The following is a 23,289-nucleotide window of genomic DNA, read 5'->3' as shown; positions in this document are numbered from 1 at the left end:
AAAGACATGTTGATGTACTGAAGCACTAACCTCCAATACACTAAAAAGCAAAGGAATCACTTGTCCTTACATTTACCAACAAGTTCTTAACAAATTGTGTATGTACTAAAATTTTTCTGATTTTAAGTTAAGAAACACAATTTTAAGTCTTTTACAAGAAAAATTCTACATGGCTTGTTATTTTTCAAGTATCTTTTCTGATTTACTAACACTCTCTCCAGAAAGTGCAATCCTTCTTCTCAGCTACAAATAGCTATTTTTCACAATACACTAAATGAAATAATTTCTTTTTTCCCTATTTCCTTAATTTTAGTGGTGCACTGTCAGTCCAGTATTTCTAAAGTGCCTGAAAAGAACTAAAGCAAGCCGTATCTTATTGATTTCATAATCTTCCCCTAAATCTAATCTCCACCTTGTAGAGAAAATTCAGTCATGGGAAGTTACCATAAAACACAAAGGCAACAGCAATCTAATTTGCTCAGACTAAAGACAAATCCATCAGCAGCTGTTCACCAACTGCACTTAGAAATGCAAACGCACCACACAGCATTGCAGGCTGCATTACAACAAACAGTCCTTACTCTCCCAAAAAAAAATCCAACAGAAAATGCACAAGCATTTGCACAATGTAAATTATATTCTAAAGGAGAACGAAATAAAACAGTAACAGCAAAAATAGAAAAGAGAGAAAAAGAGTAAAAAACAGCCTAAAGAAAAAACCAAACAGAAACAAACATAAAAAAACCCCACCACTATCAAAAGATACTATTTCCCCACGGCTTGTAAAAAGCATTAATATTGTAATAATTCTCTACAAAAGCTACCACACAGACCTCAAACACTGATCATGTGTGTGAAATTACTGAGCACAAGCAAACAGACAAACCAGGCAGAGAATGAAGTTAACTGAAATAATTATGAGTTTTCCATCTCAGCATTCCAGACAATTTCTGGCGTAAGGGTGGAACCAAGCTGAATTTAGAAGTACAACATGGCTAAAAATGTCAGTTTCAGTATAAACCAGACATATTTGTTCAGCACTCTATGTACACTAACTGTAGATATTGGTATTGTGTGAGCTAGAAGAATGAAGAGAATGTGAAATCAATAACTGAGAACAAAATTAATAGCAACACAGTAGACAAAAAATGCTGAAAGTGTCTTTCCTGATCATTCCTGTCAGGTTTTGAAAGAGAAACGCACAATTGAACACAATCTACAGATAGGGAATACCACAAATATTCCTTCATCAACTGCAGCAGTCTACTCTAAAACAAAGGTTAGACTAGAATCATCTGCTAAAACCAGAAACAAAGCCTGTTGTTCTTTTTCTTCCAAAGCAAATCAGTTTGGATTGATAACAAGATTATCAGCACCACCATGTTCCACAAAACAACCTTTTCACAGACAGATGACTCTCTAAACAACAGAGATTCACTGCAATAGGTTAAAAAATATCACTGAAGTTAAAAAAATGGAAACAAAGGACAGATATTCCGTAGTTACTCTGGATGAAATTATATTTTCAGCGTACAGCACACATTAAATGTACTTTATTTTTTAAAGCAATAAAATACAAAACTGCTATGAGTTTATCTTAGAACTTTTACCTTGAGAGACAGTTGCAGCATATTCCTATATCCATGGAGACAGAAAGTCAGCCTTAAGTGTACACAATAGACAAAACACCCCATTTCTATCACAGTCCCTGCAAAAAGACTAGGAGCTCCAGGCCCTTGGCAGAGACCAGCAAAGGTTTTAACACATCCGCTGTTTCCTTGTGGGAAAGGAAAAAAAAAAAAAGAGCAGCTAAAATTACAGAACTGGAAAGAGAAATGTGGGAAAAGCTAGGAGAAAACAAAGATGACAAAAAGAACTGATATAAAAGCTAAAGATGCTCAGTTAATAAAAACTGAACAATGCCCTTCTCTTGAGTAACAAAAGCTACACTTTCTGACCTTATGTCAAAAGCAGCACACAGCTAAGCCAGCAAGACAAGAGTACAGGCTTTGGGAAATAAGGAAGCAAAGCGGGAAGAGATGAAGATCTAAAGCACCTGCAGAAATCCACGGCCTGATTTGTGCCCTTCCAGCAAGTTTCAGCTGGTTAGAAGAATATAAAATCCCAAATATAATTTTTCCTCACGCCTGTAAAACTGCAAAAAGGGGAAGAGCGGACAATGGGCACAGCCCCCATACTGTGAGAATAAGAGAAGGTCCTGCACAATAAAGATAGCTAAGGTGAGAACATGGTATAGATTCTGAATATGATCTGGTATTACACTTTTTATGCAGCAGCAGCAACGACTCCAGAACACAGCCCAAGGATAATCTCTCATTTCTGTGGGATGCAAGTCCACATTTTGATCAGTGCACCAGTTCCAAAGGACTTCAGTTCACTGAGCCAGCATCTGAAGATTACTAGTACTTAGATACCCTGCCTGGGTATACAACACATACACTTTGAAACATTCATCAAGTCACTAAACTGCGAAGGAAAGGAGTATAAACTAGGCAATTTACTGTCCTTTTTTTTGTGTGCAGGAGAGGAAAATGGTTCTTCTGTCTATTCAAGGGTTTTCCAAGAGATAAGGTAACTGTGATACTCTGACAACAGCATAAAGATGCATGAAACTAGCCATATTTAAAGTTATTACAGCCCATCCTCACCGGCCAAATAAAGCTACCAGTAACATGTATGACCTTGCCCCAGGACACACCAGTTAGATGACTATGCACTCACGTGACAGGATCCTAGTAAGCTACTCCCATCTCACAATGCTTCTAGCTGCAGATCAACAGTGCACTGGGAACCTGATGTTTAGCAGCTTTTGTTCCCCAAGAAAATGACACAGTTAATCAATAACTAGCCAGCTCTCAAAATACCACTTACTCAGACTCTAAGTACTTCAAGGTACAGCATATACTTTTAGGATAGGCTCCTGTTCCAAATCACTCCCAAAAAACCCTTTCTCTTCTCCTCTATTGACTTTTTCCTCAGCTTCACACAGACCCTGAAAAGACCAAACATCCAAACTCCCAAGGCTACATCATCCACATCACACGGGTCTGCATAGAAAAGTGTAGCCAGCAGGTTGAGGGAAGTGATTTTGTTCTGCAGTGGTGAAACTCCACCTGGAGCGCTGCATCCAGCTCCAGGGGCTCCAGCACAGGAAAGGCATGGTCCTGCTGGAGCAGGTCCAGAGGAGGGCCACAAAAAAGGTGAGAAGAGCACCTTTCCTGGGAGGACAAGCTCAGAGACCTGGCATTTCTCAGTCTCCAGAAGAAATATTTTACAATGAGGGCAGTGAGACACTGTAACAGGACACCTAGAGAAGTTGCAGATGCCTCCGTCCTAGAAGCCAAACTCAGAACAGGGCTTTGAGCAACCATATCTAATGAAAGATGTTTCTGCCCACAACAGAAGGGTTGGATTAGATGAGCTTTGAAGGTCCCTTCCAACCAACCCAAATCATCCTATCTATCAAATTAGATGCTTAAAGCTTTCAAGAACTCCTGTAGCATGTACCTCCTTCTAGAGTTAACTACCACTTCAGTTCTTCCCTGAGTCTGCCTTATTTCACCCAGTTACTATACCTACCAGTAATCTATCTTCCCTGTGTTTGAACAACCAGCTCCATGTGGATTTTTGGTGTAATGACATTTCCAATGCAACAAAAGGAGCATCAGCAGAAAAGGGAAGAATTATGCTTCCAGAAGTTATTAAGTATCTCTTAACACATAACCATGTAGTTGGTGGTCTGTATGTTCCAGGCATGCACTTTTCTCACCTTTTTTAAAATACCACATGCCTATTCTGCTGCCAGTTACTGCATAATCCTGGCATATAATTACACAAAGTTACCATGAAAGAACCTTGCAATTCATATCCATCATATGGTAACCTACAAATAGTACAATAGTCCTGCCTTGGTTACCTTTTGCTCACAGAAACTTGTTTTACCATGTGAATGATAAAAAAGAGCACTGATGAACTTTCATAAAACTAATCTGACAGAATTGGAAAAGACCTTCTGCCCACATCATGCAATAGGGGAGAGTGATTTATGCAAATTCTAAGGTACTGAATGCCAGAAATTCTTATATGAGCTAGAAATTACAGGAAGTAATAATTTCCTAATGGAGAGCACTTCCTTATTTCAAAACAAACCGATCTTCACACACAAAGTCCTGTGGTTCTATCTCAGAATACAAGAGAAGCTGGAAAAGTAGAAGGCAAAGTAACTAGATTTGGTTTTGATGAAATTGTTATTTTGTCTGACCGGTATTGTTAAAGACCATTCTTCCAGAAATATCTTTGAAAGGTTTCCTCCTCCTCCTCCTCCTCCTTTTTGGAGGCAAAGTAACTTCAGGTAACTTGCATCTAAATTAAACATTATTTTTTCCTCTCAAATTTCAGTGTGTAACATTCAGGGCATGAGGCCTTCCTTAGCAGTCTACTTCTAGAGTTTGATAAGCAGAAGAGCATTCTAGCAGTAATTCTTGTAACAATAGCTGAAATTAAGGATTATGTTCTTAATATTTGCAATTTCCTACAGAGCTGGGAGAATTGGACACAAATATGGGTGGGGAAACACTCCTTCCAAAGACTGATTTTGAATAGGGAGCAAAAAAGTGAAGCTGATAATTTTGGTCATCCTGGACTTCAACAGCAAAGACACTGGAAGTCATAGAAAGTGTATTTGCATAGTCAGTTACTTGAACTGACTTGTCAACAACATTAATTGGCTCATTAAAAGCTACATATCTTCCATAAGCAAAAACAGGATAAAAAGTCATTATGTTATCAGCCACTAACTGAGGGAAAGCCTCAATAGATGGCCAGCAGTCCAAGTCACATTCAAATTTTAAAAAAAAAGTTTTACATTTTATGGCCAAGGAATTCCCTAAATGTGTTACAGAGATAGTCCAAGTTGGTCTTATTTGCTTATCAAGACTATTGATATGGATTGAGAAGGCTAAGCAAATTCACTATTACCACAGAATTTAATTTTTAAAATGTCTTCTGTTCCACTCATGCAACATCAATCTTCAACAACTTCAATAAAAATGGAAGCATTTCACTTTAAAAAAATACTGCTAAATACGTTACATGTCTTTTTCTTGTGTAACATACAGGATGCAACATCTCTTATTTAAAGGCCAGATGGGCACTGCATGCACTGTTACATTTCTAGTGTTCTTGAAATAAACTTCCAAGTTCTTAACATTCAGTTTTGTCATTTACCAACCAGCTGTGATTAACACTGAATGCTCTACCTACTCAAACTCCGTAAATATTTTTTGCCATGCTAAATTCAGTTAAGCCACAGTAGGAGTTTTTTAATACTATTTTTATCAGCCTAGCCAGACCACCTACATTAGTCCTCCTTCTACGTATTTGTGAGACAAGCTTCCCCATCACTTCTGCTGTATCATGTAAGACTCTATGTTAATGAGACATTATTATGTTAAACCTGAAAAGAGAATTAAATTTTCTTGTTCCACACAATTTTAAGAACATTTTCCATTCTGTGTGATGCTACCAGATGCATGATTTACACTTGAAACATCCAGGCATACACTAAGAAAAACACAGTCATGGACTGCCCCAGGAATCCGTTCCAAGGATTAGTATGCCATTCTGATCTGCTTCTGTACCATCTGTATTGAGCAGGTTATCCTTGCCTTTGAAGATCTTTTATTCTCTGGCTACTTCTTTCACAATCAGCATTAGAGATTCTGTTTCAGAACCTGCTGAAAACTTCGAACTAAACACATATATGCAAAACCATCACCCTCAGTGACTAATAGAAAATCTCTGAGTATTTGTGGTTCCATGACTGTTGAAAAGCATGCCTGTAACAAATCTTTCTGCAAAACAATGCTTTTAAGCACAGCATTATTTGTTCTGTTCTTTTCATTATGTTCACTTCCATGATGAAATGCCCATTTCAGCATTCTACCTGCTAGCTGCAAATGTTAAGAGGAAAATATCTCTGCTTACCTGGTAATTCCCTTTCAGTAGTAAGGTTCCACAGATCCATTCAGCCTGCTTGCAGCTTGGGGGTAAACCAGACTCATCAGTCGTCAGCATCAGAATATCCTTCACAACTAAAGAAATTCACCCCTCCCCACATCAAAAGTTTCTGAAGCTAAAATAAAGCTATGCTACCTTCTCGCATCACAGATCCTGCAGTTGTCTTAAAAAAAAAAAGGCGGGGGGGTGTTAGGGAGGAAACTGTGAATGAAAGGGATACTATAAATTATTACATTTCTGTGATCTTTTGTTGAATCCTCAGGATTTTGAAATAGTTTCCAAGTAGGAGACCATCTGTATTTTTAGGGGAGTAATAACAATCGCATATGGCAGAGGAAAGCTTTCTTCATCTGCCATGTAGAGAATTTTCAAAATACCCTACCCACCAGTCATGAATAATCTCTTACTTTAAAGTTTAACATAAAAAAGAGTAATCTGGGTCTAAAATCATAACTTAAAGCTCACTAGTGAAGCTCTGCCCTTTGCTTCAGCCATTTAAGAATGTAGTTGATTTTGCCACTCCTACAGAATGGGACAGATAACTGTCTTTTTCAAATACACATTTCCTGCTGAAAGGACTTTATTCAGCTAAGGCAAATTCCTCGAGAAGCACTGTTCTAAAAGTCCAATGCTAGATTACACATTCGAGACACATAAAAGGCTCTCCAAAGAAGGTACCTTGTTCAAGCCTAAGAACCACAAATAAATAATAAAAACACAAAGCTGGCACAATCTCTCTTCTCCTTCTAGATATTAAGCTGCAAGACCACTTTGCAGATCTCTAAAATCATCAATCTTTACTGGCAAAAAGCCATCACAGTGGTCTGACGCCAACACTACAGAATGAACACATACGGACAAGGTGCTGGGCATTCGAATATTCATGCCCTGGGAAGCCTCACAAACACCCCAATTTATTCAAATGCCCTTACATACAAATGCTCTGATTTTTAAATCTCAGTAAAAAAACATGGACTGTGTTTTGGGTGCTGTGTGAATAAGGAAGTATTGAAGAAAAATAATCCTAGAAGCAAAGGGAAATTCCTAAATGTTACCTACGCTGGGAGGAACAGGTTATGCCTGCTTGTTGGGCAGCTCTAGACACAGACGGCCCAGCAAAATAGGCAAGGAAATTAGACTTGCTCTCATTAGCCTGAGAAAGGCTGTAAAAGACACTCCTACTCATAGCTTCAATGGTGTAACTTGTTTCTCCAAATAGTTCAACTAGCCAACAGGACAAGTCCTGCTCCAGGCTGCACCCACCTAATTATCAGCTTAAGTATCACATGCATTAGCATTCACTGTTTTACTCCAGATAGTAACCAAACCACTTGTTAAGAGAACACAAATCACAGAGAAACACGAAAAGCAGCACTGGTAATATTAGGACATCTAGTCTGTTATCCAGTCCTGTGTTTGTCACACATCTTTCTAGACAGCCCTGAAACAATACATGTGCTTAAAAGAGATAGGTTTAATCCAGAAAGGAAAAACGGCACATATAACAACACCAGAAAAGCCGACTGTAGTGGTCACACAGAATAAGAAAAGTTTACATACTCAGAGCATGGCTATGCCTAAGCAAGAGGAAAGACAAAGGGTTCAAGGAAGGCCTTGCCTATGCTCTTCAAACATCCAGCTGAAGTACTTAAAAATACTCCTCTTGGCATTACAAAGGAAAACAAGAAATTACATTACAAAGAAATATAAAATATGTGCGCAGAAGAATGCATAACAGCACAGTAAAAGTACTGAAGGAACACTATATATCAATGGTTTGAACAAGCAGTTTGAACAAGTTCACTGGCCTGGGACAGTGAAGCTGAACTCTGTCACTCACATATCAGACCATGGGAAAAACATGGATATCTGGAATTCACAAGGAAGACACACTTCCACTAAGGCCTCACCACAGGGCAGTTCACGTCAATTATCTGCCATTAATAAGAACTTTCTTATTAACATTAAAGTACTGCTGTTTGTAAAAGATTTGCCATTGCTCTTGCTGCTTTCCCCATTTAAGACAGTAAGGTAAATTTCCATCACCACAAGATTGTAAGTAGGTAGCTTAAAAAAAAAAAATTTAAAAAATAGATGCTAAGTACTGATACTGATCCCTGTACTACATGAAGATGGGTCAGAGATTTCACTGGCTGTATCAGGCAGTTTCCTAAACAACACCATAAGACTGTAAGCAATTAGGATGCACTTCTCCAAGTTTCCACATTATCTAGTGGCCAGAAGACCTGAGCAAGCACAGCAACTTCAAGTTTTTTTCCCAAATAAGCCCAACTATAGTAGAATAAATACCAGCATATATTTGTTTGCTCACTATTTGGCAGACCCCATATAGAGCACATTGGTGCAGCCTATTCCATCAAATAACAACATGCATTATTATCCAAAGCATACTGAAACTCCAATAAGGCATTTGGAAACATATCCAAACACCTTTTAGAGTCTTACTTAGTCTCCTCAGCCAGAAAAACAAAATTAGCATTACTTTTCAATTCTCACCACTGGGGGAATGGGGTCCCAGCAGATGAAAAAGAACAAAGGAGGGAACAAGTACAAGTTTGTAAGTTTTACCTTTGGAAAAGCCACAGAGCATTTCACAGCTTTTACCAAATACAAGGTGATTGGTAAAACCATCAAACTTACTTGCAGTAAATTATGAAAATTCTGCCAACTAAAATAGGAAAGTTGCACTTGTTGGTAGCCAGACTGAAAAAAAAAAAAATCTTACTCATAGATTTAATGCTAAAAAATCAGTAAAATTCACTCTCAGAAGTGATCCATAAAGACTTCATGTTGCAGCTCCAGTTCACTACAAGACCTCCCAATAATTTTGAGTTGGAAACAGATAGGATCTCTCTGTTGGACATTCCCCAACAGACTTCGGGAACAGTTAGATTTTGGGTGGACACCCCATGAGTTTCCCTCATGCAATATTACCATTCTTCTGAGTTAGAAACTATGCATTTTCAGTCCAAGCTTCCCACTGACCTCCCAACATATTCCCACCGATTCTGAATACTCGATGAGGCAAAAACAACAGCCCTGCACATCTGTCTCTGCTTCTTTAAATATAAACCTAATAATAAAAATTTCTACCCATGAGATTAAAGTATTTTTGTAAAAATACAATATTCATATTCTAAACAGCTAATGTGGGAACACTTCCCAGATCAAAGCAGCCTGTCAGACTTGAATAAAAGTCTATCCCTCCAGGAGTACTCACCAAGTCCATCAGGACAAGCTTGTGGCTCTTCCTCATACAAGTGAGGACCCCAGATTTTTAGTTTCAATATCAAGGATCAGATACTAACTTTAAAGAGGGTGGGTTGCATGGCTCCTTTCTGCAGGAGCTCACCCTGAAACAGTATCACAGCATTTCCACTAACTGCTTAGGATCACTACCAGGCAAATTTTTACCTTTCTTTCTTGCACAGCTCCATATACCAACATCTCTACAAATTCTGGTATACCAATTTTATCCACACTGGTTTCCAGTCATCTGCTCCAAAACAAAGGCTATCACCGCTCACAATACCAAATGAGAGGCAGAACAAGCAAGTAGCCAGAGCCACCACAGCCAGTGAGCTCTCAGGGAAGCCAACAACCTTCTGCAGCTACTGTTGCAAGGCAGCAGTCCACACCATGCCTTTAGCAATCACGCTTGTCAGGTCTCTTGGATTTATTTACAGAATCAGGCAAGATCCCAAAGTTTTGGCCTTGAACAGGCCTTTTCTTAGCTGCCAGTGCTGAAAAAGCTGCATGAAAATTTTTGTGAACTTTTACAGTGAAGGAAGAATATCACAAAAGTCCTGGCCCATGCAATTTTTAGGCAAGACTCTGCCCTAGTCACTGGGCACACACTATCTGTACCTGTTAGTGCTTGCGGGAGGTTTCAAAAGATATTTTCCACTTCTGTTGCAGCTGGTGCGGTGCCAGCTGAGAGCTTTCATATCCATGGGAAGTGGCTAAACTAATGCCAGTCTGAACTTGACTACATTGCAGGAGCTCCAATGATTAAGATCCTTTCTGCAGGACTCCTCTGTTTAGAAACAACTGGATTTTACCAAATTAACAACAAACCAGTAAAATGGGTAATAGCTGTGTGCAGCTATTTGCCAGGGGAGAACATGAAAGAGGTCTAACATATGCTCAAGGAGAAACTGGACAAGTACACAAAAGAGAGATTCATTATGGGCTATCAATCAGATAAACCAAAATCCAAAGCTCAGGAAATCCTCTGCACCAGAAACAATCCGGGTATGGAAAAAAAGAGTCATCCCACACTCACAACTGTTCTTCTAAACCTTCACTAGGCATCTACTTACAGCTACAGCAGAAGGAAGGAAACTGGGCTAGATGAGCCTTTGAGCTGAATCAGCACAGTCATTCTCATAAATTTAAGTGAGGAGACACGGAACTACTACTTCTCCTTCAAACTGGAAGAGACATCCTTCTCTCCACTAAGGAGAAAAATTTCCCATCTGCAAGCGTGGATGTTTATTTCAGTCAAAAGGAAACGCATGAACACTGTTCACTTCACTTTCCACGTTTCCACTTTGAAAGTCCGTCCTTGCAACACTGATCTACCTTCCAGAGTGAACTAACACTTAAAATAAAACTTACAAAATTTCATCTTAAGAGCTATTCCACGAGTTTTCATCTCCACAGCTCTCACTGAAGGTTTTTTCAAAACCAGACTGCTCCCATAGCTAGTTAGGAAGCTTCTGAATTTCCATCCTGATCACAGCCAGCTTTTCCCCAGCTGCTCTTGTGCCAGCAATTGCCTGGTTTTGAGCTAAGCTGCAAGCCATCTGACATGATCAATGGATCAATGGTCTACTTAGGAAAGCAAAAGGTCAGATCAGCACGACAAAACACTGAATTAATTTTGCACCTAAAATTCCAAGTTATTTTAAATCCTAAAGAACAGAGCTGAACTATAAACATACGCACTTTGGATTCTGCATTAACCTGCAGACGTCAAGTGAAAATGCCACGTTTCAGGGTTTTTTTTAAACAGATCCCTCCAACTTGAAAGAATAGAAAAAGTAAGAGTAGACCTGTACATAATTTTATAGGTGCATTAGATACAATTATGTGAGTCATTTATACAAGAAGTGTAACGATAAAGAAAAAAATAAATTTTAAAAGTAATAAAGCACGAGAACTTACTTCCCAATGTTTTCAGGTAGTGCTTGCAGAGAGATGTCATTTACTGAAAGACACGTCAGATTCTGCAATTCAGGAAAGCTTTCAGGCAACCTATGGAGATAATTCAAATCAAGAACTTCCAGAAGTACTCTCTCATGTGACCAAGACTTTATTTAGCAAATACGCACAGAAGGAGGAAAGCCCAGATTCTAGCATGACTCTCAGAAAATTCTAAGGATCATAAAAAACACTCATGATTTAGGGACGTTGAAGTCTATTCTGTGTCGAAGAACAGGGGATATACCACTCTCTTCCCTGCACCCAATTTGAAGCTTCAAAACACTGTAGGGCTTGAGAACATTTTAAGCATTTTTACAAAACTGAAAAATAAAACCAAACACATTAAAAAAAACAACATAAACTTCTTTACTAATATTTTCCTGTATAACCAAATGGTAAAATGGTTTTATTCTTATTCAGGCTCCAGTTAAACACACACTTATAGCATGGCCATTCTGTATTAGCTGCTAGGCTGCTCTTCAATTGCTGTTTTTTTGAAGAAACATGCTGTTCACTATGAAGACAATGTTCTGCTGTTACAGCATTTCACATTTACTGGTTCACAACACAACAGCATGTTAATCCCCCCTTCATACACTATAAAATGCAGTCATATGCAGAACACTTCCAAAGTTCCCAAAGCCTTTAGGTCCATCACCCAGCAAGGTGTGGGTCCCCTTTCTTCACACTGAGTGGCTCCTGTACCACTTGCTGCTCACTGGCAATACCAAGAAGCTCAGTTTGCAGTTGCACAAGAGACAGGATGAGGTAAAGGGTCCAATTAGGTAAAGAAGCAGAAGTCCCTGGCCCAGCCACTCAACTTCTGCTCAACCCCCAGAGCATGCAATCTAAGATCAAGCTGTAGCATTTGACTTGGTCCTGCTCTCCCCATCACCCAGCTCAAGGCACATGGTATGACCTGCAGACAACTTGCCAAATACAACTCCGAACAGGGGGATGAGGAGAAGGGAAAAGGCAAATTACAGTGTGGGGCAAGAGGGAGTTTTCATGTGATCAATTCTGTACTGCACTGCTTCGTATTTTGGACCTTATTAACAGATGCTCAATATCTTCAAAATGTGAGCTCCACTGGAACCGCTCGTTGCCATTTAGAGTCTAACAGGTTTAAGAGTGGAGTTAAGTGGTTCGATTGTCTTTTGCTCAGCCTTGATTTTAACAGGTAGTTGGACTCAATAATTATTGTAGGTGCCTTCCAACTAGGACTATTCTATTCTCTCTACAGCAGGCAGTGGACTTCCATATCTATAATAAATCTACATTTATACATATGTATAAATATCTATAAATAAATGCATTGGCTTTTTGCTGATATAAATAATATATAAAACTGAAATAATCTGAAAACACCTGGAAAAATGGTCTGCCAGCCACCTTCAGTGCTCAGTTTCATGAGGGATTTAAATCTGACAATGAGGCAACATACTGTATTAGTGGCAGGACACTGATTGCAAAGATCTCTGACTGGCTTCGAAGCTTAGAGGAAATAAGGACAAGAATCAATGGCTAAAAAAAATTTCCAGAATATTACACAAAAATAGCTATTTGACTTTCCCACATTGACTGGGAAATCAGTACAAAAACTTACATGCTATTGTATAGGAAAACTGAAATTCTGGATCTCATGACGTAAATAGCTAGCAACCATATGTAAACAGTTCCTGGAATCTGTGCTTTCTAACTTAGTAAATTGCTTGGAGTGATGTTTTCCAGGACATGCATATGCTTTGGAGCCACTTTATCGAGAATTTTTAGAATTCCTTTGAATTATCAGCAAAGAGTTATGATATCTACTTCAACACCGCTGAAAAACTCTTTTGTGAATTCCATGAAGTCGTAGCTGTGCATTACAGGTAGTGTTTAAGGAAATACATTACTCAGGCCTTACTGAGCACACAGAATGAAGAAGGATAACTAGAATACAACTAGTGAAACTTTTGATTTCAATACCACAAGACGCAGATCTGAGCTTTACACAGTGCAACTGATGCCTGGAAAAAGGCTGCTCAGTGACCCTCACCACTTGTGTATCTAAACATCAGTTCAGCCTCAGTTTGCTTTGCTGGATTTTTGTGGTATTATTATCTTCACTATATGAATGGGCTACAGAGCCATGGGGATTAAGATCACAAGTGTTCCTTTAATGCTCAGCGATGTGACTTTCAGAGAACTTAAGAGGCACTATGGGCAATATTCAAAACACACTTCTGAAGAATCTCAGCTGCACACGTGGGAGAAGTAGTCTTGCAAAACCACTGGAGCTGCTTAAGCTCTTACAGACTCCTGTTTGTTAACACTGCAGCAGCCCAGCCAGCCAGCTAACCCTGCAAGTATCTGGCTATCTCAGTACAAAGCAAAGCAGGTCAGTGAGCACCCACTGTGAACACTCTGGCTTATGTGACTTGCTCAGCACCACAAAGGAGCTCTGTGGCAATGGCTGGTTCAGGAAATAGTTCTCCAAACAGTATTCAAAGGATTAAACTAGCAAATCACTGCTTCCTTGCCATCTCCACCCTCACTTCACCAGAAAAATTTCAAATTCTTCAGCAAATTGAACAGAGAAATATAACAAAACTCCTCTTTCATACTAAAAGTGCATAACCTCCAAGCCCTGGCTCATCAGAAGAGAGGCTGGCAGCAGACACAGCAGCCACCAACAAACACAGTGCACTTCTGCCTCATGTTACTGCATGTCACTGTGTCCCAATTGACGGGAGGGTGATGAAATGCTAGTCCAAGCTTTAATCATTAGTAAAAGCCATTATCTGCAGCAGCTGATCTAAAGTCTATTCCAAATCATCAGGCACCTGGGTTTGTGCCAATTCATTCGCTCTAACCATTGCTGTAACTTTCCCAAGTATGAACATGGTTTTCCTATGCATTTAAGAAAAGGAATGAAAAACATTTTATAGACAATCGTGTTTACCAAACCAGATTTTTCTGGTTGGCTAACAAATTTCACCCCCACCCAAAGAAAGATGCACATCCACTTTTTAAATCTGAACTTTTGCTGCAGTCCCTGCCACAGACAAAGACTGTTGGCAATATTACACAGACTCTCGCTCACAAATTTTAAGAGCTTATTTAAAATTGGAATTGTTACAGCAAAATTGCAGTTCTAGTATGTCACGTACTAAGAAGAAGGTGAAGTTACCTAGTCAGTGGATTGCCACTGAAATCTGCTACCTGTAGTGCTCTGCAGAATGAGATGCTTTCTGGTATTTCAGGAATATCTGCAGAAGAAAAAAAAAGGAAATAATTGTCAGCAACTGTACTGCATCCGCACTGAAATTATTGCTTAATCACAGCAAGTAACTTGCTACTGCAAGGAGTTATCTTGGTATCTTTCAAGACATTACAACACGCAAGACTGCTCCCTGTCCAAGTACAGAACTATTGAAGCAGACACATTTTGCTCTTTTTCATACCCTATTTTCCCCTCGTGCTCCATGTTCATCTTCCTACTACTCACCTGTCCTTGGACTGACCTTTATCAGAGTCTGCCCATCAAAAGAATCAGACAACCAATGTGCTAGGGCTGTCCTAAAGAGCCAGTTATAATCTGAACCTCTGGTGAACTGATCAATACATGCCCACATTCTATAGTGGAAGAAAGTATATGGGAAAGGGAAACAGTGGAAGGAAGAAGAGAATGTACAGGTCTCTCCACGTGTAACATACACCCATGGAGCAGAAACATCCTCCTTTACACCACAGCCAAGTAATTCAAAAATTATATTCACACTGACAGGTCACAAATAAGTGCTACTACACCATTTCATATGGCCAGGAAGTAAACAAGAGATATTTATTCATGGAAACAGGTGGGTTTTTTTCAAGGAACCTCAATACAGCACATTTATCTACTCAAGTCAAGTGTATCTTAGAAATAAAGTTGTCTTCTGGCCCTCTTACAGCAAACTGAATATCCACAAATAGTTTATGAGTCTTCTAATTAAGTACCTGTTTACTGTCACTGAGATCCAGCAAAAATTAAACAAATATTTTTGTTTCCTTGAATGTCAAAATTAATCTCTATGATTAATTTCAAAAGTAATTAAAAAAAAACACAAAACAAACAATTTTTAAGTAAAGGTCAGGCTTCTGTTCCAAAGTTTTCAGCTATTTCCACTGACCTCAACAGCCATGTATGATCTAAATACATCGAAAAAAAATTATGTAAATTTGTTCTTTTCCTACCCAGCTGAATAATTCAGAATTGACTACCTACATATTTTGTTCAGATGTTCTCCCCAGAAGAGGTGTGATGGGGAAAAGGTAGAAAAGAGGAAGTACCTGCTTACCAGGTTCAACTCCTGCCAGGTAATCTCACCAAAAAAAAAATTTTTTTTTTTTGAATGCTTTCCAACTCAGAACAAAACCACAGAATGATTTGAGTTGGAAAGCATCCCCTAGTCCCTACTCCCTGCCGTGGGCAGGGACACCTTCTACTAGACCAGGTTGCTCAATGCCCCATCCAACCTGGCCTTGAAGACTTCCAGGAATGGATCATCCACAGCTTCTCTAGGCAATCTGTTCCAGTACCTCCCCACCCTCACAGCAGTTAACTTCTTTCTAAAATCTCACCTAAATCTAGTCAAATAGACACTGTAACTTTTATCTCGCATTACAGCAACAACAAATACTGACACTGAAGGTAGCTAACCAACAGCAAGTAAAGAATGTGTCATCTACTATCTAGTCTTCATACTATTCTTCCCTGAAGTAAAAAAAAAACTATCCTAATTTGTTTGGGGGAAAAAATATACACATAAAAATGCAACACAGAAAGCAGAAGATAAATCCTCAATGCAGAAGTTTCTAAAACTAATCATGCTACTGATTTCCTCCACTAAAATATAGTTTCACTGCCATACTGCAAATAGTTTCTTTTGTACTTCTGTATGATGTAGTGCAAAACCCAGAAAATATGCCTTCTCAGTAAAACTATTTTGACATGCTTTTTGTGTTGTAACAGTCTTACTGTACATCTGTACCATCTGTAAAAGCCAACAAGTATCCAAGCTAAGAAAAAATTACTTCAATACAAGATATCATTTGCAATAACACAGTATAGGCATTGCTTTTAGTTTGGATGTATTTGCAAATTACTGAACCTGCTCTGGGAATAAAATGTGCTTTCCCAGACCATGAAGTCACTACATGAGCAAAACTCTTCAATAAGAAATGCAAACAGACACAGAGAAAGCAAGAGAAATTTCATTTCTGTGGGGTTTTTTCACATCATCTCTGACCCCAGAGAACAGCGTAAAGCAGCATTGGAAGGAAGACTTCCATGGTCAAGAGGGATTGGGTTAGAGAACACCTTGACTTCTTCAAGTCCATGGGCCCTGTTGATACACGTTCATGGTGCTGAGGGAGCTGGTGGACACCATGACCAGGCCACTCTCAATCATCTCTGAAAGGTCATGGGGATGAAGGGAAGTGTCTGAGGACTGGACAAAGGCAAATGTCAGCCCAGTCTACAAAAAAGGCAAAAAGGAGGACCCAAGGAACTGCTGGCCTGCTAGCTGCACCTCAGTCCCTCCAAAGGGATGACAAGAAGGTGATCAGGAATAGTCAGCATGGATTCACACCTGATCAAATTTACTGCCTTCTGTGATGAAACAACTAAAGAGACTAATATTGTCTCTTTAGACTTTAGCAAAGTCTAACACTGTCCTCCACCACAATCATGCAGGCAAACTCAGGTGGTGCAGACTAAATGACTGGAGAGTGAAGTGAGCAGAGAACTCAATGAGCTGTGAGTCCACACTTGGACAGCCGTGTCACCTTCTGGGCTCCCCAGGGAGCTTCTGGAACAGGTCCAACAGTGGGCAATAAAGATGATTAAGGGACAGAAACACCTCTCTTACAAAGAAAGGCTGAGGGAGCTGGGCTTGTTTACCTCAAAAAGAGACAACTGAGAGGGGAACTCATCAATGTCTATCAGTATCAGAAGGGAGGGTGTCAAGAGGATGTTTCCAGGCTCTTCTTGATGGTACCACTCAACAAGACAAAAGGCAACAGATACAAAGTGACACAGGAAGTTTCACCAGACCATAAGGAGTGACCAAGCACTGAAACAAGATTGCCCAGAGAGGTTGTGGAGTCTTCTTCCTGGAGATACTCAAAAACCAGCTAGACACAATCCTGTGCAATGAGGTCCAGGACAATCCTGCTTGAGCAGGGAGGTTGGATCAGTGACTCACAGTGATCCTTTCCAGTATTATCCCTTCTCTGATTCTGTAAAGTGCATTTTCCTCCCTCTTGCTTGATACTTTTTCACTATCCAATTCTCTCCTCTGCCTACCTGAACAAAGGATGGACAAAAATTCAGTGCAGCTCTCTGAAGTGAAGATCATTATACATTTACTGAATTCAAAAAGGTTGAAGTATAACTCATTTTCATTGCCAAGCATCTTAAAAAGATTTCTCAAGCAAAACACAAGTTACAAGAAGATACTTTATCACTACTTGTGAAGACTAATGTAACATTGCAGTGAATAAATCAATACAGAAGAGAAAAAAAGAGGAGCATTTTATTATAAGACAAAAAAATGGAGTAACAATTGTAGCAGAGAAGATAATGGTACATAATAACACCACTGACATAATCAGCTGGAATGCAGCAGAGGATATTAAAATATATAAAGAAGTCCTTGTGTCTCTTGATGGATTTAGAACCTTTCACCACTAGTGTTGACTACTCCATTTTGTTACAGACATTAACATGTACTTACCTGCCAATATCAGCAACAGTAAGGTTGAATACTTTTCTTGCCACTGTTGGATAACCAGCTCAAATCCTACTTAAATATCTAGGATTCTTCTAATGCTACACTCTGATGAATGCTTTGCATTTACACGATGCCCCAGATGTTCTGGCATGCAGACTGTGCAGCGCTGCTAATAATAAAGCCATAAACCAAACATAAGCCCTGTGACGTGTGAGAGTACAGATACACTGACAGCAGAAAAGAAGTTGTGGCAGCAGCAGTGGATCAAAATGAAGCTCAGCAGTCATGTATACCAGACGGTATGTGTCCTCTTCTACATTCAGAACAGCTCTCCAGATCTTTATTGTTACAGTTTGCACGAGAATTTGCTGACAATTTAGCAAACCCTGTACAAGTAACTTGAGAAATAAGTTTGACACTAAGGAATTCTGTACTGTCTAGATGAGGAAATTATTTCTAAAAATCCTTCTGTTTGATGATAATCCTTTCTTCACCACCACTCCCTTTTTTGGGGGGGAGGGGAAAGATTTTTACAACAGTTACATCACTCAATCCACATTCCCCCACTTTTCTTCCTCTAATGGCTGGGAGAGTGATTTTTAAACAGATAAAATGTTTGCCTGGCACATTTTTCCAGCATTCTATATTAATTTCAGAACTGATAGTATTCCATCTACACAAATGCTACAGTAGAGCCAGCATCCTTTATATATCCCACAATATTGAACATCATTTCCAACACCTAATCAATATCACAATAGCAATGGCCAGGAAAGTTCTAGGCCATGACAGGGCTGCCAGACCTGAGCTACTCAGTGACTCTTGAGTAAAAGTAAAAAGTACTTTCACAAGAATTTTGCTGAAGTCGCAGACATGAGAGATGCACCACATCCCTGAGGGAGAGTTTACCATGCTCAAGAGTCTTTCAGGTAGCAGCTACTGGACGCAGCTTTCCAGCTGTGGAGAGAACTCAGAGCACCGTGCATTCAGGAGCACAGGAGCTGACACACTGCACACACCTCAGCCAAAGTCAGCTGAACAGACCCCATTTACCTGGTCACAGTGGAAAGTCCACCAAGAGGTATATACAGCACTTTTACATGAGACAAAACACCTTTAACTGTTTAGTGACTAGTAGCAATTCATAAAATGCAATTCAGCAGTTGATTAGTTCACACCGAATTTATACCCAAGGGACCCCATTCTAGACTCAAAGGCTGGGAATCCATGCAACATTATCCCTCAGAAGAGATAACCAGCAGCAAACCAGGTCTCATCCATCCAATTCAATACACAGATTATTTTTCATCCTCCTCTTTTAACAAATACATTATCAACAATGGTATTTACACATACATACACACACACAAAAGGTCCACTGAACCATTAAGCACTGCAATACTCAAGTGACTTAGGAGGCTAAAGGTTCTCTTGTCACTTCCAGGGAGGTTCCTCTCTGCCACCCACCTCCTCAGAGAGATCTCTGAAAAGCCTGCCCTTGGAAAAGCTCAATTTCCCAGCCCTGCTCTCCACCTCACCTCCTCCTACTGAACGTGGAAGGAAACTGCCCGCTTTGTCAAATACCTTTCAAGTGGGAATTTGTGTTGCAAGCATTTTTTGTCTTTTTGAAGGGCTCTGCAGCTGGAAAGCCCAGCAGAGCAGGCTGCTGTGTCACAGATGTCCCCACCACATCTCTCTACACTCCCAAAAGCAGCGAAATGCAGTTGCCAAGGGTCTACTCCTGCAGGGAGAAGGGATGGAGGAAGGTTACTCATCCTCTCCCTCGCATTTCCATACTGAGATGGTGAAATTCACAATGATCAGACAAGTTTTTCTTTTTTTTTTTTAAACCACGAGGCTTTGCTACTAGCCCTAAAGTCAGAAGTAATCAACCTATTTTGATGAAGTGCTACAATTTCTGGGGCACAATGTGACAGGAGTCATGCAGTTCTTGCAAAATCTATTGAGATTAAGTGGTTCTTGAACAGGTTGTAACATTTTCCTCGTCAGGCTCTGAGGCTGAGGATATACAACATACAAGACATAAAGCTCTTTTTAAACCTGTCTTTAATGCTTTAAGGAAAATTCATAAACAGGGACAAGTTGCATATTCTCAAGTAAATCCCTTGCTGAATAATTAACAAGAAACTGAAGAGGCACGTCTCATTTCATCCCCTCACTGCTTCTGGGAACATCCCTTTTCAAAACAACAAGAGCACCAGGGCAAAAAAAGTCCTCGAAAAACAGCATTCATGCATACATATATTGCATGGAAGAAAACTGTGTAGAGACATAAGAACAAGCTGGGTTTTTGAACAGATAGTATGTGGTAATTCAACCGACCATCCTTCTCAGCTGCAGTAAGCACCAGGAACAGAGATCAGGAGCTGTAAATACGAAGCAGGAGGAAAAAAGAAGAGGAGGGAAAGAGAGGGGAGATATGGAAAACCAGATCACGAGGAAACAGTAGTTCCAGGTGAATTAAGTGGAAGAGCCCAAGATTGACAACAAATTTATGTATTCTACCTTTTTACTTATACATGCCAGTCAAGAGTTAAACAGAAGAGTTAATGGAGATATTTCTATAAGAATTTCCACCTTGGACATCAAGAATAACAAGAATGTAATACTTTTAGTCTAAGCAGCAAGAAGGTAAAAAATGTGAAGACTAGTATTCTACCAACGAAGCAGTGGATGAGAAAAAGTGTTTTAAGAGCATTCCAGATTTATTCCAGATTAATTTTTCAGTACTTCATTGTCATGTCATCTTACATTCTCAATAAAAGGGAAACCTAAACCTAAGCAAATCTGTGAACACAAGAACTAACAATGTCTGTATGCAGATTACCATTTTATGATCTCTAATCTAGATTATCCAGAAAATTAAATCTTTATTTTATGTCACTCCTCTATGTACTGTCTGATGTTTAACACTGTAGCTGACATTTGAGGCAGGTCTAAGGTTTCTGCCTCCAGCTTGGCCTGCTCCTCTCCACAGCTTTCCCCTGAATTTGTATGAAGCCAATATTATTGCTAGATGCACACACAAGTACATTAAAGTCTCATCAGAGAGAACAATTAAATCTAGCAAAACATGCCACGATGGAAAAATCCACTTTTCTGTAATCCATTTAAAAGTAACAACTTCCAGACTTATCTAAATAAAGTATTTTATCATGAGATTTCATTTATCTTCTCTTTCTCAATCACAGTGCTTACTGCTTCTTCCTTCTCCTTGAGGAGAGCAAGGACATGATCCAGTAAATTCTCTCCTTACCTTACTTCTCCTGTTGCATATAAAGCTCTCCTCTTCCTCCAACCTACTGACATCAAATTAATTTTAGTGACAGATTCACAAATCACATTCACTTTTACATCATTTCTTCTAAGCAAGTAAGAATTTCTACACGTCTGAAGCGCTTTGCAGAGCTCCAGAGTCCAAAAGTAATTTGCAGCAGGTGTTTCTTTCTTCCCTAATATGCTCCTTTATACATCGATCCTTAAACTTCATGTGTAAGACATTAAAGCGATGATGGTTTTAAGTACAAATTTTAAACTAATCTCAAGGGAGAAATGGGAGATAATACAAAGAAAAGGTTTGTCACAAGAAATTAGACGTGTCAAAAAAACCACAACTCAAGCATCAAAACCCAAACATGCAACACAACCGTTAGCAAGCAACCATCTAAAAGAGAGGAAAAAAAATCTCTTATCTCCAAGTCTGCTTTGCTTTCATTAGCAGCAAAAAAGTCCCCAAAATCCCCACAAAACAAAAAAACAGTCACTGTTCATATGCAGACTGCAGCTTAAGTTACTCTACCACCATACAAAACACAATAGTCTCTGGCAGGATGCTCCATCACTTTCAGGTGTACACACCAGGGTTGCAGCAACTGCATTCACAGGATGCTTTCTTGTATCAGATAAGACATGTCCATGCAGGAGTAGGAGAGCAAATCTTGTTTGTCTGTAAGCACTCAGTTGGACACAAATCAGTTCAGAAGGCAACCAAGCAACATCCAGCAGTTGCATATGTTAACAAAATAGATGCATTTGTCAACTATACTGCCTTCCACCACAGGTTGCTGTCTTGGTGTTTTTCCCTTGTCCACTGAGCAAGAAAGCATCAGTCCTCATGTACTTCGTAGCATTCTAGGTTTTGTTGTTTGTCACCAGACCGGTATCGGCACATTAATGTTAAGGCAGCTGGTGGCAGGCAGAGAAGAGGAATTCATGGAGGAAGTCTATGCTCAGAGGCTGTGGAAATGCAGCAGAGGTGGACAGCCACACTCCAGGCAAGAGCACAAAGCAACAGGAGCAGCTGCCACACAAGAGAGCAAGAGTCCATGTGAAGCAGCAGGACAAGATCAGAAGACACAAAAGTGCTTCTCCCTACTTAGTTTATCTCTTCACTGTAAAATAGCTGGATCACCAGCCCAGGCTGAACTGAAACAAGTGTTCAAGCCTTTCCTCTGTCAGAATTCCTAGTTTGAAAAAATACTGGTTATCCTGTTTTCAGTGGGGGAGAGGAAAAGGGAAACACTTACTCACTTTGTGGGCAGAAGGGAAGTAATCTTACAGTACAGATGACAGATATATCTTGGAGAGCAGATGGCTGAATTAAAAAGGGAAAGCACTGATGTGCAGGCACTGATACGAACAAGTGAGCTGAGTCTCAGAGAGCAAAGCAAAGATTCTACACCACCCTTCAGCAGGATGGACTGAGGGATGCTCTGCAGGAAAGCTTCTGCCCACTCATCTGGCTCTCTAATAACTTGCTGAATAAAATTTACCTATCACAATGCATGTGGTGGCTTGAGGATTACCAAGATCTCTAAAGAGACTTTCAATTAGGTTGTAAAGTGGCTAAAAAGAATAAACATTTCAAATAAAGTGCAGAAATTCAAACTGCCTGCAGCAGAAAGTAGAACAGTTGAACAACACAGTTGTAGAGTTCTCCAAATACCCTGAGAGCTGAAGGCAAAACAAACTACAGGTTTCTAATTTTGCAACTGTGATCCATTTTGGAAGCAAGGAAAACTTAAGAATAAGGCTCATAGAGCACTTGGGATACTGATCTTCTAGAGACTGCCTTCCAAAGTCTTGGACCCTGCTCAGACCTTGCATAGCAGTAACACAGGCTTTTCTCACACAGTGTAGGGACTATTGACATGCTTGTGAGGAACGATCTCTACTGCTACAGTAATTCTAAAGTAGCATATTTATCTTTGGTTAAACCTGTAATTATTTTCATATAAATGAC

The 23,289-nt window shown here is 39.6% G+C and overlaps 1 protein-coding gene across 1 annotated transcript in view; it reads right to left on the bottom strand.

Annotated features, from left to right (window-relative positions):
* The window catches only part of LRRC1 (leucine rich repeat containing 1), a 69,862-nt gene that overhangs the window by 25,792 nt on the left and 20,781 nt on the right, over positions 1–23,289 (bottom strand). The window contains exons 3-4 of the mRNA XM_066314943.1: positions 14,441–14,519; positions 11,230–11,319 (exon numbers count right to left, since the gene is read on the bottom strand). Coding sequence (XP_066171040.1) covers positions 11,230–11,319; positions 14,441–14,519 — 169 coding nt within the window. The remainder of the gene's footprint in view (positions 1–11,229; positions 11,320–14,440; positions 14,520–23,289) is intronic.

The sequence above is a fragment of the Sylvia atricapilla genome, chromosome 3, assembly GCF_009819655.1.
Source record: "Sylvia atricapilla isolate bSylAtr1 chromosome 3, bSylAtr1.pri, whole genome shotgun sequence".
NCBI lineage: Eukaryota > Metazoa > Chordata > Aves > Passeriformes > Sylviidae > Sylvia > Sylvia atricapilla.
The sequence above is the reverse complement of the archived record's forward strand: the minus strand, read 5'-3'. Positions and strand labels throughout refer to the sequence as shown.